Source organism: Mustelus asterias, chromosome 16 (genome assembly GCF_964213995.1).
Source record: "Mustelus asterias chromosome 16, sMusAst1.hap1.1, whole genome shotgun sequence".
Taxonomy (NCBI): Eukaryota; Metazoa; Chordata; class Chondrichthyes; order Carcharhiniformes; family Triakidae; genus Mustelus; species Mustelus asterias.
Genome location: NC_135816.1, coordinates 49566458 through 49586356, shown reverse-complemented (window position 1 = coordinate 49586356; position 19899 = coordinate 49566458). Strand labels below are relative to the sequence as shown.

At 38.9% G+C, this 19899-nt stretch overlaps 1 protein-coding gene across 3 annotated transcripts in view; it reads left to right on the top strand.

Moving 5' to 3' along the window:
- csnk1a1 (casein kinase 1, alpha 1) overlaps nucleotides 1–19899 on the top strand; it is a 50759-nt gene that overhangs the window by 14941 nt on the left and 15919 nt on the right. For 2 of the 3 annotated variants that reach the window (XM_078231076.1, XM_078231077.1), the window contains exons 5-6: nucleotides 4030–4113; nucleotides 13693–13832. In XM_078231076.1, coding sequence (XP_078087202.1) covers nucleotides 4030–4113; nucleotides 13693–13832 — 224 coding nt within the window. The remainder of the gene's footprint in view (nucleotides 1–4029; nucleotides 4114–13692; nucleotides 13833–19899) is intronic. The other variant, XM_078231078.1, reaches the window with a different exon arrangement.

The window sequence follows — 19899 nt, the reverse complement described above, 5'->3', positions numbered from 1 at the left end:
TCCCAGAACACACTTGCCCCAATGCCTCACTGTTTCCAATTAGCACGTGATCTGCATTAACCTTCCATTTGCCAATTCTCATGACCTTGCATTTCCTGAATTAATTCTCATCCGCAGTGGAGATCCTCTTTGTTTGTGAGCAGTGGTGTTCATTACTTCCTCCCTGAAATCCTTTATTAAAAACTATAAATCGCGGCCTGTCATTGAAACTTGTGACTGTTCCCAACCACCTGTCAACTCACTTTAGTGCATTCCCTTCTATCCTACAGATTGAGACCATACAAAATCTGAATAGTTAAGCAAACAAAACTGTTCATTTATTTCACATGATTGTGCTGGCTTTCCTCTAGATAGAGGATATGTGCCTAAAATTATATTATGTAAAATTCAAGGGGTTAATGTGTAAATTCTTGTCATTCTTGAAAAATTTGTATAATATACTGGAATTAGAGATGTTAATCCCACTTTCATTTCATAAGGAATGAAGTTGAGCTTTGTATGTTTGTGTGCTTGATTGAAGTTTGTCATTTTTGAGCTTGAGCAGACAGGCAGCATTGGCAACATTACGCATGCTGCATTTGATGGTATATTTGATCTGTTTATAGTGACAGAAAACTTTTGGAGCACCAATCAACTTTATATTTTAAAAAATCAAGTTGTTTTTACTAGTCACATTGATGTACATTAGCAAAGCATGTTTTTCCCATTTAGGTGCTGCATTCCCCATAAAGTGTTTACCAGAGTCTGCCTGTACGAATGCCAACTTAGGGCCTATTTAATTTTAATCTTAAAGGAAGATTGTCTGCAAAGAAATCATTTTCCCCTCTAGGCAATTTTTTTAAATTTTAGTCATGCCAGAGTGACTATATGCTATTTTGTTACACAAGCTGCTTTTGGGACTTTTTTCCTGTATGTACAGGTGACATTAAAAATATTTTAGGTTTTTAATTTATGGAAGTATTTCATTGTCTTTTCCCCCAAGACACTCTTTCAACAAAGGGGTAACTTGTCAAGGGTACAGTTCTGTAGAAGTTGCTAGCACATGGAATTACGATTTTTGTGTGAGCCTCAGCAGAATGTCAACAGGCTTGCATTTACTTGTGGAATTTATCGTCATAACCCCAACTTTATCATCTTCCAATATTCTCCTGCATTTATCAGAAGAAATTGCTGGATAATAAGCAGGAACAGGCATTTTACCTTCCATAAGGCCCTTGGATTAGTTTGGTTGTCCTTTTTTGGTCAAATTAACTACGACCTGTGAGTGAACCTGGAATTTTCATAGCTTTTTTTGTCTTGGTACCCTACTTGACAGAAATGCAATTGTCAGCTTAATGGCTGCCATTAATTTCTGTGATTATTCATCTTGCTGCTCAAAGATCCAAGCATGTTTCTGCACAGTTTCTTGTGGATAGGAAGGGCTGAGAGAAAGATGCATTGACTTTTTTTGTTTTCTTCCTGCTTTTGGGAAGTGCAGGTGAAGCTAGTTCTGCCTGGAAACTGCAGGGGCTAATTCGCCACTGTGGGACTGGGTGGCTGCGCCACCTGTTCTAGAAGAATTGAACTTGGATGAGGGAGGCAAGATGAGCTCTTTTTGGATTGTTTAATTGAAGCTTTACTCATGTCTGTGTATTGTAAGTTTTTTGTCAGCAATTTATATTTTGTATCTCAAAATTATGTCAAAGATTAAATGTCATTTGTGGTGTGAACAGTTGCTAGGCTTGACAAAGTATTGATCCCAATTGTTTGCTTAACCAGAGCTGGCATTTGAGCAACATTTTAGTTCAGTTTGTTTTTGTAGTACAACTGCGCATAGTGTTGAAATTCGCCCTATTAACAACAATACGAGTAAAATTGCAATACATCTTAAGCAGCAGCTCAGGAAAGTGCTCAAGTTCATATGCTTCAGCAGACACACTTCCTTTAATAAAGACCACGCTTTTATTAATAAGTACCAGTAAACTGGCATAATACAGTATGGACTACATAGATTACAGTGCATTCCTTATTACTGTCAACCTAAAAACCTTTACAATATAACGCAAACTGATTCTGTATTCAAATCCTGTCTTCGGTTCCCTCATTTTGTATATTTCATATACTGCTGCTATTCAAATTTGAGGTATCCTTTGGTATTTTTAGACCAGTTTTGGTTTCTGAGAGCTTTCTTTCTTGGTAACTATTTTTGTCTCGGTGTGGCCTTGGCCTAACTTGGACTTTCTTGTAAAATCTAATTATTTGGGCAGCCATAATGTTAAGTAATTATTTCTTACTATTCAGCATGTTCAAAATGACTTCTCTACCTTGACCTACAGGTAGTTTAACCATACAGAAGCTGGGTTCCAGGTTAACTTGGTACTACATTAGCTAATATGAGCTAGGCAGCATCTAAGAAGCTACAGTTGGTCTCAACAGTCGTGATTTGAAAGGTGGTTATCAACCATGATTCCCACCTTGACCCCTCAGTGAAATCTGCATCTGCGGGCTTGGTTGAGGCTTAATTGTCTCATCTTCCCTTTCAGTGTTCAAGTGTTATTGCAGAGTGACTGCCTTTGGAGCAGTACTGCAACTGAAATCAAACTCTTTGAAGGGACGGGGGAGGGGGGGTATGCATTTTCAAACTCTGGAAGAAAGCTGCTTGCATTCTTTTCAATATATATAAACAGTAAATGATACATGTCCAATATTGACTTTGAATTTAAGACAAGGCCATATGTTGGTCATAGTTTGCGCTGAATGCTTTTGATCATTTCTGACAATGAGACAGTATTGTAACGAGACATGTTTGTCTCTTATTTTGAACAGCTTATTTCAGGAGAAATGCAGAGGTAACAAAAGCCTTCATTGTCAACAGGTTTTTTGCATTTAAAAAGGAGGATTTGGGTGACAAAATTATAGCAAAAAAATTGGAAATCTTACTACAATAAGCAGAAAGCACTGTAGTCTAAGTATTGTGTAACATATTGTTACTGCTAATCAATAACTTGAAATGTATTGAAATAATTGTATTTAGGGAAAAGCAGACACCGTTCTGTAGGTGTAACTTTGTAAATAATGCCATCAAATCTGTATCTAATTGAGGGGTAATTGTGCCTGTGATCCAGTGAAATGCTCATTTTTAAAGAAACTAATTTAGCATGCCTATTGCCTAATATTAACCATTCTGAATATTTGATCCAAATATTTTGCCGAAATGCCTTCTACCTCTTCCTTACTGAAGGTCTTGACATTCATTACATGATACATGAAAAATTTTCATTTCAATAACATTTGTAATGCTATTGTGACCTTGAACTTATACCATTGTAACCCTTGGAAATTGTAAATTCCATAAGATTGAAACACATGTGTGGTAGCTGTTTACTGTGTTTGCAATGTCATTAACAATATCAATATGATGTTGCATTAACAGTAATCTATTTCTCCTTTTCGTAATCTTCCTTTCTGAATTTGGAGATGCAACAAAATAGTTAAAACCAGAACAGCAGGATAGCACAATTTTAAGATCATTCAGAATTGTCAGACGTACCTGCAGGGTTGATAGGTGCATGATATTGATCATCTATCTTCTGACATTGCCTGGGTCCTTTGTACATAACTTAATTTTAAGGCCACGGGATGTACTTGTCTAAGCTTGCCAAATGTCAGCTAATGTACTAATACAGGCAAAGTGCTCTGTATTTTTCCTGAACTGCCACTTGTGCTGTACCTCCATGCAACTTTGCAGATGCACTTATGTAATTGTGTTCCCCTGCACTTTAGCTGTAGATTGAATTGGTGATATTTTATTCCAATCCTGGGCATAATTGTTTTTCCAAACTTTTAATGGTTTTTTTCATTCATTTCGAAAGCACTGTGGTGGTTTTACTTTTATTGTTTAATTTAGAACACAAAATTGATAGAGCTGATGTTGGGAAGATGGATGGCATTTGGCTGCCCCTTCTTAAAAGCCTCCGTGTTGCCTGTCTGCGCTGGCCTTTCTATGTCAGCAATAATGTTCATGCACTGCCACAATCTTCATTTGTTCAGTGTTTAGAATCTCCAGTGGGGAAGAGGAAAAGAAGCATGACTGTTAGTCCTTCTCACGATCCAGCTTTCTCAGGATTAAATCAGGTCTGAAACTGTCTCCTACTCGAGCCAACCCAAAATTCATTTTTTCCAATCAGATTTAAGGCCACTATCTGTGTTGGCATTATTCAGACATACATGGTAAACGTGTTTGTTTTCTTGCTTGGAAATAAATTTCTAGTTCTGTTCACTTGATTCTTTTCTGGCTATGGTGTGCTATTAGAATTGGGCTAAAGTTTGACCATTTATGTATAACCTTTTATATTTCTTTGTATCTGCACTCATTTTATTTTAGCCTTCCTCCCTTTGACTGAATTCTGGCTGGGAGAAAACAAACACGTTTGTTCGACCCCCTTTGGCACTGGTGCTTTGTGAACCAGCTAGGTAGGAGGTGTGTCCACCTTTGAAGTCTGGATTTGTTAGCTTCCCACAGTGAGAACTGGCAATGGGGGCAGGTTGGAGTGTTGGCCTTCACTGGGACTCAGACCAGCCACCATGGAGGTGTTGGGTGAGTGCTACTTAGTCACCATGTTGACTATAGTGACTTTACATTCCTTTGTACCTCTGGTAATACTTGAATTGCGAGTAAAACTGGCATATAAATTGGGGTTATATTTTGCAGTGTGAAAGGGTGTTCAACAAAAACAGTTGAAGAGAAACGTTTAGAATTGAATGTTTTCTCCCCTAGACCAATGAAATAGCTTATCGAATGATTAGTCTTTGGTATCTTATTTTCCTGTCAGAATCTGAGGGATTTGTGTGGATGTTTGGATGAATTGTAGCAATGTCATCTAGCATTATTTTAGCCATTTACCAAATGGGTGTGGAAGTTTTAAATCTTGCTTCATTGTGTTTGGAAAATTTAGGGTGTATGATCTCTTTAAAGCATATGAAGTATTTCATATTAAGTAAGTGGATGTTCTGTCAGGGAAGTTCTAAAGAATATGCAAAATTGGAAAGAACAGGTGAGCTTTACCTAATGCTAGGAAGAAAGCAGTCAGGGTCAAGCAGTGTTCATGTGCTGAATATTAAGCTAACTGCGTACTGGAGTCAGCATGTTTGTAAACTTCCAAGTTTGAAGTATTGCTGCTTTTTTCTCCATTTGTGCTTAATTGAGCCCATTTATTTGGTGACTGATGAAATAATAGTTTTCTAATTTGTGATGTTTGGGTGTGTCCTACATTTGAACTGTGGATAAAAACATTACAATAAAATGCAGTATGTAGCACAAAAGGGAATTCCACAGTAACTTAATTGCAGTGTTAATGTAAGCCCACCTGTGACAATAAATAACTTCAAGAACTTAATTCTGTCCTTAAATATTAGACATTTACTTTAATTTGTCTGGTCAAATACTTCTATTGACCTTGTTTACACCATCTATTTTATCTCCCCTGGGGATTCCTACAAAAAGACAAATTGGGATGTGAGCAAAGTTTGCTGCTACACTTTTTCCCACTGCCTGTGGCAAAATCATAGGGACGTACTGATAATGGAGGAATCTTGGAAAGGAAATCACATTGTTTAATAGTGTATTTGTGCTATAGGTTTGCCACTGATAAGTGAGCTGTTTCAATAGCAATGAAGTTTACGTACCACACAGAGGCTATCTGAACTTGCTCGTTCTTTTATTTATTCATGGAATGTGAGTTTCTCTGACTAAGTCCATTTATTGCCCATCCTTAATTACCCTCAAAGGTGGTGGTGAGCTGCTGCCTTGAAATGCTGCAGTCCATGTAGTGTAAGTACACCTACATTATTGCTGGAGAATTCCAAGATTTTGACTCAGTGACAAGTTCAACTAAGGCTTGAATTGCAGTTGTCCAGCATTTGATCTCAAAGCCATTCTTAGAAATTATTTGTAGCATTCTCAAACAATTTGTAGCAGGTATTTTGTCTGTGCAAATGGGGCCTTGTGGTACTTGCAGAAGTAAGCTATTTAATTTCAGTGGTGTTTGAGCTTGTAAGTACAGGGATGTGAGGGGATAAGAAAATTAACTGGTGAATTGCGTAGCTTGGGTATATAATTCCTTGTTGATGAGTAATTTATTCATGATTAATCATGGAGAGTAGATGATGGCGTGATGTCACTGGACTAGTAATGCAGAGGTTCTGGCTAATGCTCTGGGGACATGGGTTCAAATGCCAGTATGACAGCTGGTGAAATTTAAATTCCATTACTAAAATTAGGAAATGAAAGCTAGTCTCGGTAATGGTGACAATGAAGCTATCATCGATTGTTATAAAAACCCATCTGATTCACAATGTCCTTGAGGGTAGAAAATGTGCCATCCTTATCCAGTCTGGCTTGCATATGATTCCATCCTTCCATAATGTGGTTGACTCTTGACTGCACATTGAAATGGCCCAGCAAGCTATTCCATTCACAAGGAATTGGGGGTGGACAACAAATGCTGGCCTTGCCAACGATGCCCTCACCTGTGAAATGATTAATAGTCACAACTGCTCTTAAAGTCCCTTGGTAAAGGGACTTTACAAGGCCCTTCACAAGGTAAAGTCCAGTAACCAATTTAATTTCAGCTTATCAACTTCTATCACATTAAATCCTGACTTTCCCAAAACAGACTCTCAACTGTTTTCATTAAAATGATACCCAGTTGATGATCTTGAATGTTGAATATCCACCTTTTTAGTACTTCTATCGTTAATCCTATTGAAGCTTTATCAAATAGCAATATGTAGTTCCTTTGTTATTAGCTCTAGTATTTATTGGATAAATGAGTATGCAATAAATTGAGCAAATTTTAAAGCAAATGCAGACATTAAGACCTATAATGTAGTGAGCTAGCAGCTTTGACCATCTGAATTGCTGTTCCTATTATTTGAAATAAATTACAGATTTGTTTGTTTAAATTTGGTGTACTTTGACGGCTTGGTTACCTAACTAATGCACCTTTCAAACTAGCCATTACCTCACGATTGTTTGTGTTTAACTAGGATTAATTTATTTTCGATTTCCTAATGGCGCTATCAATTTAATGTGCAGCTTTGGTGTATTGTCTTCATTTTGCCAAAGCCATCGGAATTAATGTGTTTTGCTGCAACTATATTATCTGGAAGGATCTAGGTTTAGTCCTCTCCTTCCAGCCCCTCATTTCAATACTTGTTAGCAAGACGAACACAGGTTTGCAGTGGTGCAATCTTGATTTGAAGTCGACTTTATTTAAATTAGTTTGTCTTTATCATATTTCACCCTACCAATAGTTCCATTTCTGATTGGTTTCTGAAATAATTAATTTATGCTCTTGCAAATTAAAAATATGTATGATTGATGCAGCTAATGGAATTCTAGCATTGTATTCCTAACTTGTGAAACATTAGTTAAATCACTGTTCATTTTTGACTGCAGATTTGCAATTAAGGGGTTTCTGTAGATCCGTGTGCCATGAGAACTGTTCAAGTGTGCCGTAAAAAATTGTACAACAGTAATGAAAATCAATGTAAAACAAACATAGTCTCATCTTAAAATATTCAATCCAACTAAACTTGCAACTCATAAAATTAATCATCAAATACCATGCAAGTGAGTTATCGGTCTTTCGATTCCAAAACATGAACGTTCTAATTGCAGGTGGCTGAATAGGTGAAATTGAGATGATGCGATAGTTTTCACTAGAAACCTAGCAACTGTATTCACGTGCTCTTTTACTGATAGTAAAATAAGCTAGCAGGTGCAGAAAATTTACTGTATCCACATTTCTTTGCTGGATTTATTTTATATTCCGTGACCTAGGAAGAAATGGATAAATTTGATTCTTGCACTTGGTTCACAAGGTGAAATTCAGAGGCCTGAACAGAGTGATGTGTGTGGAACCAATTCTGGCTATGAATAGCTGAGTTGATCAGATTTTGAAAATGTGGCTGTGCTCACTGTCAAAGATGGTGTATTCTGTGGTGGATTTGAAACAACACATTTGATCCTTACTTAGTTTGCAAACCTCTAGGAAGATGGAATCATAGTAAATGTGAGGCTTCTGAGCAATTGATTCAGCTAGAAAAATGTGGGTGTATCATGGAATTTTGTCTCGTGTGCTGTTACTGAAAAGATTGGGAACGACTGCTGTAGATTGTGGGTAAATGAACAAAATTATAATTAGTTTTTTGCATGCTTAAATTTGCAACTTTTGCTCTTTACTTGCAATATTGGATCCTTCGACATTACTGTATGTAAGCTTTTAGCTACATGATTTTTGAAAGAAAGCCTTCTCAATAATTGCATATCTTTTGATGCCAAGTGTTTTGTCAGTGATCCCAGTTGAGCGACTAATTTGACTACTCATATTAACCTTAACCTGCACATTTTCTGAAATTGTGGTTTTAGAAATAAATTTAACTGACAAACTATGATTTTGCTTTCGAACTGAACTGGCACTCCATGGGTGAATGGTTTTATTTTAAATAACTATATAAAGCTATCTTGAGATACAAATTCCAAGGTAAAACTTTGAAATGTATGCTTGCTGAAGCCAAAATGTGTAAGTGTTTGTTTTTAGGGTGACTAAGCACAGTGTGAGTTTACTTGAGTAACCTTTATAAGGGAATAATAGAACTGAGATTATTTAGTCAACAGGAAGGTAAAAGACTAGCCTGACTTATCACACTCCATGTTATCAGATCACAAACCAGTTGAATTTTCAGAAGTTTTTAATATACCCCAAGTACTTTGGAAAGTTGTGGCCTTTGCAGAGACCTGCAAAGTAGTTAACAATTTGTTCTCTGTTCCAACTTTTTAATTCTCCTTGCTTGTCACCTTGTGTTAATAACAAGGTAAATGTGAAAGGGATGATTAAGTAGAAATGGGCCTGTTTATTGCCTTTTTAAATTTCTCAATTGTCAAGTATCAAGATAAAAATAACTTATTGACCGATTATATAAAGATAGGCATTGCAAGCAATTTAGATGGAAGCATAAAATCACAATACTGATCAAGTGAATATCTAGAGGAATTGAAGACAAGAGGGTAGAGGCCACACCTGGAGAACTGTGAACAGTTCTGGGCACTGCACCGTAGGAAGGATATATTGACCTTGGAGGGATTGCAGTGTGATACCTGAACTCGAAGGGTTAAATTGGGAAGAAATTAAACTAAGGTTGCATTCCCTGGAATTTAAGTCTTCAAAATGATTTGATCGAAGTTTTCAAGTTATTATAGGAAGCAGGGTACATAAGAACTTATTTCCACTATTCGGGAAGACTAGAATTTAGGGGTGTACTCAAATTTAGAGCCGGATCTATTTGGAGTGAAATTAGGAAACACTTCTTGAGCTGTCTTCTGAAAATAGCAATTGATGGAAGATCAATTATTAATTTAAAAACTGACTTTGCTCTATTAGCCAAAGGTATGTGTTAATGGTTGGTAAGTCGCATTAAGTCACAGATCAACTATTGAATGACACAACATCTTTTTTAGTGATATTTGATTAAGAGATAAATGTTGACCTGAAGGCCAGTCAAATTCAGTTGGAACAGTGCAAATGGGATCATTTGCCTTCGTTGAGAGAACCTCAATTTAACATCTCATCCAAATGATGACACTACCTCTGTGCTCTTGAATCATTCACCCTGGAAAGAGGCTTGACCCCATAACTGTCTAGCTCTGGCAAAAATGTTACCACTGAACCAAAGATGACGCTTGAAAAAATAAGTTGTGTGCATGTAAACTTTCATTTGAATTAATTTAATTAGAACGGCAAATTGCAGGAAATCATTTTAGCTAATGTTGTACCCTTTTAAAAAATTAGGATACATTGTAGCTCCCTAGTAAAATTAGCATTACTGAATACTTTGCATGAAAAATTGTAACATTGTCATTATATTAATGTAAAAATAGGGAAGAGTGGCATTTAGACATGTCTGCATAATTTATGTGGAGAGTGTTATGTCCAGAATTGGTCAATCATTCTTGGTACGGTAATATTAGCAACATAAAATAATAACTTCCATCCTTAAGAAAAAAACACTTGCACTGATATAGCTCCTATCGCAATCTTAGGACATCCCAAAGCCTCTTGCAGCCAATTAAATACTTTGAAGTGTGATTACTATTGTAATATAGGAAACCTGGCAGCTGACTTGCACAAAACAAACAATGTTAATGACTAGATTTTTTTTACTGAATTAGATTATAGGATGAGTATTGACCAGAGGTGATGGCATAGTGATATTGTCACTGGACTAATAATCCAGAGACCCAGAGTAATGCTCTGGGGCCCCAGGTTCAAATCTAGAATTAAGTCAAATGACCATGAAATCATTGTGGGGTGGCCTGGTGGCACAGAGGTTAGAACTGCTGCCTCAGTGCCACGGACTTGGATTTGATTTCAGCCTTGGGTAACTGTGTGTGTGGGTTTTCTCCCATAGTCCAACGATGTGCAGGTTAGGTGGATTGGCCATGCTGAATTGTCCTATAGTGTGCCAAGATGTGTAGCTTGGGGAGATTAGAGGGGTAAATGTGTGGTGTTACAGGGATAGGGCAGGCAGGTGGGCCTGGGTAAGATGCTCTGTTGGAGAGTCAGTGAAGAGACAATGGGCCAGATGGCCTTCTGCTCTGTAGGTATTCTATGATTTTAATTGCTAGCTCTGAAATATGCTATAGGATCTTTGACATTTATCTGAAAGGGCAGATGGGACTTCCGTTTAAAATCTCACCTTGAAAAATGGCACCATCCATTCGAGTGTCATTATTTTGGTTCACTAGGTTTGGTACTCAAGTCTTTGAACTGGCACTTCAACCCACAACCGGCTTGGGTCACTGTCTGTGTGGAGTTTGCACATTCTCCTCGTGTCTGCGTGGGTTTCCTCCAGGTGCTCCAGTTTCCTCACACAGTCCAAAGATGCGCTAGTTAGATTGATTGGCCATGCTAAAATTGCCCCTTAGTGTCCTGAGATGCATAGGTTAGAGGGATTAGTGGGTAAATATGTAGGGATGTGGGGGTAGGGCCTGGGTGGGATTGTGGTCGGTGCAGACTCGATGGGCCAAATGGCCTCTTTCTGCACTGTAGGGTTTCTATGATTTATATGATTCTTTGGACTCAGATGAATGTGCTATTGCTGAAAGTCTAGCGAACACAATCACTCAGTACAGCACCAGACAAGTCTTTCACACAGTAAAAGAGCTTTTTAAAATAGCTAAATGAACTTTTAGACTGGAATTGGTTTCAGCTTATTAATTATTAAAGATACATATGCAACAGTTTTTTCTTGGGCGTTGGTGAGTCTGGACCGATCTTTCATAATTTGGGTCGGTTAATAACAATCTGTACATTGTGCAAAATTTGTCATTTGGATTTAATACACCCATGACAAACTGAAGTTTGTGTATCAATGGTCTCGAGCAACATTCAGACTATCTGATGCAGTGCAGTCTCAGTCACAGTTGAAGCAACTGTGGTTCTTGGGAGATGTTTATGCCTTGATGAAACAAACCATATTCCTGAACTCTTTATATCCATTCTTACGAGTTGAGGATTAATGACCATATTGGATTCCTATCCTTTCCACCCATGGAGAAATTCTACTTCAGATCCATAGAACAAATGAGCGGTAGATTGTTTTCAATAGATATGGATAGTGAAGATTAATGAGGCCATTGGAACTTTCTAGCGTATCAACAAGCAGTACTCGTATCATTCAAAATAAAGATTGGTTTTACTATTGCAGTAGTGCATGTTGGAATGGAAGAGTCTGCAGCCTCAGTTTTGGACTTGTTTATGTACATTAATGTTGCTGCCCAATTGCCAGGATGTGAATCTACAACTTGAGTGGTATAATATGTGTCCTAGGATATTAACAGAAATATTGGGTTAAAATATTGGTTGCCCAATTAAATATTATTGATCTTAACTAAATCCTTGTGTATACGCAATTGATCAAGACTAGTGTTGCATTTTTGAGAAAAAAGTAATTGAGCTGAAGAATGATAGTTTTGTAACAAAATTGTTAGAGCTGAATATTGTGCAGATTGTACCTGTTGGCATAAAATCAATTCTAGTGTTGTCATTCACTTTGTTTAGCCAAGTATCTGATCTTGGTGCAAATCTAAACCGTGATAATTGGTAGATTATTTGAACATGGAATTGGAACTGAGCCTAGTTCTATTCCTTAGTTCTCATACATGCAATAGGAGTCACTGCTCAGTGGTTAGAAACCTGCTCATACATTATCGACCCTGACAATCACATTTTAATTTGATGTTTTTAAGTTTCCTTTGCACTTTGATTTCTGTTCGGGCTGTTCCCCCTCCTTTTTGTGGAGCTGCCCCTTTTACTTTGTCCTGACTTAATCTGAGTTTGTTTCTTTGGTTTGACCTAAAAAGAGGACAACAGGAATCACTGCTCAGTGGTTAGAAACCTTAGCTGTTTTCCTGGATGCCAACAACAGATCATTTTAATCTCAAATTCCAATCTCCAGTTCCCTGGTGTGTACAGCTTTGTGCTGAATGGGTGACATGTTTCATCTGTTTGGCCATCACAGAATTAGGAAAGTGACCTTGGGGCTTCAGTGGCTAACCGTGGACAGAAATACTAAATCTAGGTGGCATGAATGCATATTGAAACTATAGGCCAGTTGAGCTTGACGTGGAGATATTACCTGGATGAATGCGAGGGAAAGACCATTGTAATCCACTTGATGTAATTCCTTGGTTTGATTAATGTTAAGAGTCAATACGCATTAATCATATAAAATGCGAATGACCTCCATGTAATTTTATGGTTCTCTTTTTTTATAATTTCTGAATATGTAAGCAAACTGCACAAGCAAAAATGAAACAGTTAAGCTTTCGCCATTATCTGATTGATTTTTTTTTTGTTACTGCTGAGTATTTTGGATATTGAGGCAGGGAAAGAGATTATCTCCTAACGGGAGAATTTTTGATGTAGCCCCTAGGCCACTGAAGGCAGCCTTTGGCCTTCTCACAGTCCAGATGACCCCATCCCTCCTCTTTGTCAAGTGACCAGCATGAGTCAACACCCCTTAAAGAGGAGGAGTATTCAATGCAAGTTTTGTTTTATTGGTGTTAATTTTTCAAAACACTTTTTGAAGACAAAATTCTTATGTGCCAATTTTTCAATTTTAGAGCACATGGCTACTTTCAACTACTATGCAGCTTTAGTTTACAACCTCTCTATTAGTAAATATGTTTTTATTCAAATTGGAAATCATATAGACAAAGGACTTAAAAGGTTTGGAGGAAAATATTTGTTCCTGAAAATTGAAACACCTTGATCACTAAATTAGGCCCATCTCTCTCGACTTCAGTATTTTTTAGATTTGTCATAATGTATGCATAATGTCTTTCCCAAAGAAAATAATATTTTGAGGTGAAGTTTTTTTGGGGGGAGTGGGGGTGATGGTTTAGGACACCAATTGAGTGCCAACAGTGGGAATGGTTACTTGCATGAGTGAGAATAGTCATATTTTAAATAAAGCTAAGTCTAATTAGAATTTCCTATTTTGCACTCCTCTGTCTGTTGACAAACTCCACTGTAGCCTAGTTTTGCAGTATTGTAATTTTGCAATTTAATTGGGCAAATTAATCATCAATTGCAAAATTGAAGCTAATATTGGCTTTCACTTTATATTGTCCCGTACTTCATATTACAGCTGTTTCTGATTGACTTTGGTTTGGCCAAAAAATATCGTGACAACAGGACAAGACAACACATACCATACAGGGAAGACAAAAATCTTACAGGAACAGCACGTTACGCCAGCATCAATGCACATCTAGGTATTGAACAGAGGTAAGATATTCAATGATATCTTTAATATTAAAACTATTATTTTTGGTTGTAAGGGATGGATGTTCAGGGCAATGGGAGCAGCAGTTGAATGGATGGTCCCTATCCTGGTGACAAATTAATCTGTTAATTCCTTGCTTTTGTTGGAATGCGGTAGAGACTAGGTGAGAGATATAAGGGTACAGTTCTGAGAAAATTCAGTTTGATTTTTCATCAAGACATTCTTGGAGCAGTTTTGTCAAGGCAGTGGGGCTTGTGGAGTTTAGCTTTTACCAGTGACAGATGGCTGAACCAGTCGTGTGCTGGAAATACTCAAGTTTACTCCTCCAACTTGAGGAAATGAAGATATACGCCTTAGTGACTTAGATGGGGGAAGTGAATGTTTTGAGGACGAGAGAATAAATGACTGAGCAAATCAGCAACTGCAGTGGTATTATAATAAATACAGAGCAAAAGCTAGGAAGTGGGAAATTTGAAATGTAAATGTAATCTTGGAGTTTTTATGGGATTGGATGCAGAAGGATCTTGCAGTGATTGAGGAGATGGAAGGCATTATAAGATAATGAAGTAATGACAGCAATATTGAGTTCAAAGTGGCTGTAAGTGTTAGATATTTGTTGTAGCTGGTAGAGAAACTGTCCCCAACTTTTTCTCATTCATTGGATATGTTGTGGCACAGCCAGCATTTATTACCCATCCCTTCAGAAAAGCTGGTGGTGAGCTGTCTTCTCAAACCACTGTTGTCAGTGGTTTAAATACTTCAACTGGGAGGGAGTTTGGTGTCAGTGAAGGAATGGTAATATAATACCAAATCAAGATGGCCAGTTGGTTGAAATGCAGGACAGGCATATCTCCGCAAAAATGAAAGATAGAAATGGCAGGATTCGGGAACCATGGATGACCAGGGAAATTGTAAGCTTAGTCAAAAGGAAAGAAGAAGCATACAATGGTCTAGGCATCTAAAAACTGACAAAGCCCTTGAGGAATACAATGAAAGTAGGAAGGAATTTAAATGTGGAATTAGGAGACCTAAAGGGGCCATGATGTGCCTTTAGCAAACAAGGTCAAGGAGAATCCCAAGGCTTGTTATGCATATATTAGTAACAAGAGAAAGTAGACCCATTCGAGGACAATGGAGGAAGTCAAGTGTGGAGCCATAGGAAGTGGGTGAGATCCTTAGTACTTTGTATCAATATTCACCAAGAAGGAGGACATGAAGGATGTTGAGGTCACGGATATGTACGTGAATGCTCTAGAGAATGTCAATATATCGAAGGAGGAAGTGTTGATTATCCTAAATTGCATTAAGGTAGACAAGTCCCCAGAGCCGGATGGGATCTATCCCAGGTTACTGTGGGAGGCAAGGGAAAAAGTAGCTGGAGCCTTAACAGATATAGTCATATCATCTTTGACCACAGGCAAGGTTCCAGAGGATTGCAGAATAGCCAATGTCATTCCCTTCCTTAACAAAGGAAGCAGGGATAATCCAGGAAATTATAGGCCAGTGAACCTGATGTCAGTGGTGGGAAAGCTATTGGAGAAGATACTGAGGGACAGGATATAAGCACATTTGGAAGAAAATGGACTAGTTAGTGACGGACAGCATGGTTTTGTACAGGGAAGGTCATATATCCAACTTGGTTGAGTTTTTTGAAGAGGTGACAGATATTGAGGGAAGGGCTATGGATGTAGTTTATATGGACTTTTAAGGTGTTTGACAAGGCCCCACATGGTACAAAAACTAAAATCGCATAGGATTTGGGGTGGGCTGGCCAGATGGATACAGAACTGGCTTGGTTATAGGATGTTTTTCAGAATGGGGATAAGTATCTAGTGGTGTTCCGCAGAAATCAGTGCTGGGCCTCGGTTTGTAGTATATATAAATGATCTGGAGGAAAATGTGGCGAGTCTGATTAATAAGTTTGTGGATGACACAGTTTGGTGGAGTTTTTGATAATGTTGGGGTTTGTCAGAGGATACAATAGGATATATGGATAGATTGGAGACATAGGCACAGAAATGGCAGATGGCATTTAATCAGGGCAAATGCGAGGTGATGCATTTTGGAGGATCGAACTTAGGTGTGCATTAAATTGTAAATGGCAGAACCATTAGGAACATTAACATACAGAAGGATCTGGATGTGCAGGTCCACAGTTTGCTAGAAGTGGCAATATAGGTGGCCAAGGTAATTAAGGCATATGGCATGCTCGTCTTCATCTGCCAGGACATTGAGTACAAGAGTTGGGAAATCGTTTGTAGCTATAAAACCTTGGTTCGGCCACATTTGGAGTATTGCGTGCGTTTCTGGTCACACTACCAAAAGGACGTGAATGCTTTGGAGAGAGAGTGCAAAGAAGGTTCACCAGGATGTTGCCTTGTCTCAAGGGTGTTGGCTATGAGGAGAGGTTGAATAAACTAGGATTATTTTCACTGGAAAGACGGAGGTTGAGGGGAGAGACCCAATAGAGGTCTACAAAATTGAGGCATAGATAGGGTGGATAGTCAGAGGCCTTTTTCCAGGTTGGAAGTGTCAATTACAAAGGGGCACAGGTTCAAGGTGAGAGGGGGAAGTTTTTCACGCAGAGTGTGGTGGATGCCTCTAACGCGCTGCTAGAGGACATGGTGGAAGCAGGCACAATAGCAACATTTAAGAAGCATTCGGATGGGTACGTGAATAGGGAGGGAATAGAGGGATACGGACCGAGTAAGGGCAGAAGGTTTTTTTAGTTTGGGCATCATGAATGGCACAGGAGGGCCAAACGTACTTTTCTTTGTTCTTTGATACTTGGGAGTGAATTTGGTGGTGCTGAGTTTCCATGCCACCTGCTCTTTTTACTTCTAAGATGGAGGTTCCAATTGGAAAGACTGTTGCAGTACACGGTACCCATGCTGCATTGATGATGGAGGGACTGAATGGATAGAGTGCAAATCACACAGGATAATTTGTTCTGCATTGTTACTTCATTCTTTTAAGGGGTGACTAGGCCAGCATTTATTGCCCCCTTCCAATTGCCCTCTAGATGGTAGTGGTAAATTATTCCCACTGTACTGTTGGGGAGGAAGTTTCAGGATTTTGACCCAGCAATAGTGAAGGAATGGCAATATAGTTCTTAGTCTGGATGGTGTGAGGCTTGGAGGAGAACTTGGTGGTGATTGATGTTCCCATGCATCTGCTGCTCTTCTCCTTCTAGGTAGTAGAGGTTGCGAGTTTGGAAGAAGCTGTCAAATAAGCCTTGGTGAGTTCCTGCAGTGTATCTTATAGATAGTAAGCAAAGCTGCCACAGTGCGTCAATGGTGGAAGAAGTAGATTTTGATGGTGGCAGAGGGAGTGCCATTCAAGCTGCCTGCTTTGTTCTTCATGGCATCAAGGTGCTTGAATTGTTAGGAGCTGCACTCAAAGGCAAGTGAAAAGTCAATCATGCTCCTGACATAGAATCATAGAATCCCTACAGTGCAGAGAGAGGCCATTTGGCCCATCAAGTCTGCACCGACTCTCCGAAGAGCATCTTACCCAGGTCCACTTCACACCCTATTCCATAATCCTGTGTATTTACATGGCTAATCCACCTAACCTACCCATCTTTGGACTGTGGGAGGAAACCCACACAGACATGGATAATGTGCAAACACCATACAGTAACCCCAAGATCAGAATTGAACCTGGGTCCCCGGCGCTGAGGCAGCAGTGCTGACCACTGTGCCACCCTTGTTTTGCAGATGGTGAACAGGCTTTAATGAGTCAGTGAGTTACTTGATAAATTCCCAGCCTCTGCTTTTATGGCCATGTTATGTATATTGTTAGTTCAGTTTATTTTCTGGTCCACAGGAACCCCTGGATCTTAATTGTTGAGATTTAATGGTATTACCATGGATCGTCATGGGGAGATGGTTGGATTCTCTCTTGTTGGAGATGGTCATTGCCTGTGACTTGTGTGGCCACAAGTTACTTGCCACTTATCGGCTCATGTCTAAATGGTGTTCAGGATTGCTGCATTTGGGCAGAGACTGGTGGAGTTGGATTTGTCCTGCCTTTGTGGACAAAGTATACCTGGGCATATCCAGTGCCTTCAGCCATTCCTTGATATAATTTGGAGAGAATGGAATTGGCTAAAAACTGGCAGCTGTGATGCTCAAGATCTCAGGAGGCAAACAAGATGGATCATCCACTTGACACTTCTGGCTGCAGTTTATTGCAAATGCTTCAGTGTTTTGTACTGATTTGCTGGTCTCTCCCATCAGTAAGGCTATTTGGTGTGTTGTCTCTTCCATTTTGTTAATTGTTCACCATTTAGGACTGGATATGGCAGGACTTCAGAGCTTCAGTCTGATCCATTCACTGTGGGATTGATTAGCTCTGTCTGTTGTATGCTGTTTAGTATGCATTGTGTTGTTGGAGTTGCATTCATCCAGGCAAGTGGAAAAATTTCCATTACATTTCTGAATGTCCCTTGTGGATTATGGAAAGGCTTTAGCAAGTCAAGTAGTGAATCAGCCTCCACAGAATTCTCAGTCTTTGACCTTTTGTAGCCACAGTATTTGTATGGCTGGTCCTGTTCAGTTTCTTGCCCCGGTCATCCTAGGATGCCATGGGGAGATTGTTAGATTCTTTTTTGGAGAGATGGTCTTTGCCTGGCACTCGTGTGGCACAGCCTAAGCTTGAATGTTGTCCAGATCTTGCTACAGATTTGCACACAGCTTCAGTATCTCAAGAGTCTGAGTGGAACTGAACACTGCAGTTATTAGCAAAGATGCCCACTAATCTTTATGATGGGGAGAAGATCATTGTGGAAGCAACTGAAGGTGGTTGACTCTGGGACACCACCTGTGAGCTCCTGCAGTAGGCCTGAGATGGTTGGCCTGCTCTCTGTTGATATGACTGCAGCCAGTTGAAGAGAATCCTCCAGATTTCTATTAATTTTAGTTTTACACAGCCAACTGCTATCTTGATGACTAAGACACTCAATCTCCCTTCACAATGTTTTCCCATGTTTGAGCCAGCAATGTAATGAGGCCTGAAGTAGTGTATTTGGCAGAACCTAAATGCTGCTGAACTGGTACAATGTTAAGCGCCATTTGATAGCACTGTCAGAAATATCTTCCATCAGTTGCTGAATGAGAGTAGATTGAAGCAGTAATTGGTGGGATAGGATTTGTCTTTTTTTTGAGCAACGTGTACTTTTCCACTTGATCAAGTAGATCCCAATGCTGCAGCTGACCTGGAATGTCATGTTTAAGGGAAGAGCTAATCCTGGAGCATTAATCTTCATTGCAGCTGACATGTTGCTAGCTTCCATAGCCTTCCTGTGTCTAATGCAGTCAGCTATTTCTTTATCCTGTGGAGTGAATTGAGTGCTGTGAACTAAAATGGGTCATACACTCAGCAGTTTCAGCCGAAAATCATTCCAAATGTTACCACCTTGTCTTTTGTACTGCTGTGCTTGGCTCCACCATCATTGTGGATGGGATATTCATGTAAACACAGTCTGCTTTAGTGTCAGCCACCATTCTTGATTGTGACAGGACTGCAGAGACGTGATCTGATCCATTGGTTATGGGATTGTTTAGCTCTAACCATTACATGTTGCTTCCACCATTTAGCATACACATGTTGTAGCTACATCAGTCTGGCATCTGATTTTTGGTATATTGACTAATTGCAACGTTTCTTTGTGTGCTCAAACATTTTTTTAAAAATCCCTTGAACAATTTTGGCAGAACTTATTCCTTTGCAGATTAAAATCACAGTTTAGTGGATGTTATTTCATTCCTTTTAAACCAAAGAGTGTAATAGTATGTGGAGGCATAACCAGTTACTGATTAGCATTGGCATTTAATTTTCATTTTGTTTGGGTATGGGGTTTGGGAAAAAAGCAAACTACTTTTTAATTGCATTCTTCCTCTTATTGGGGTTTGCCGATGGAATAGATTATAGTCAATTTATCCCAACAATCTGGTAAAGACATTTAAGATTCATTGAGAGATGTGAAGGTTGTTTTTTTGACTGAAGGTAGAGATGCAGGCTCTTTTTTATATTTTAACTATACCCAACATATCAACAAAGATTCCT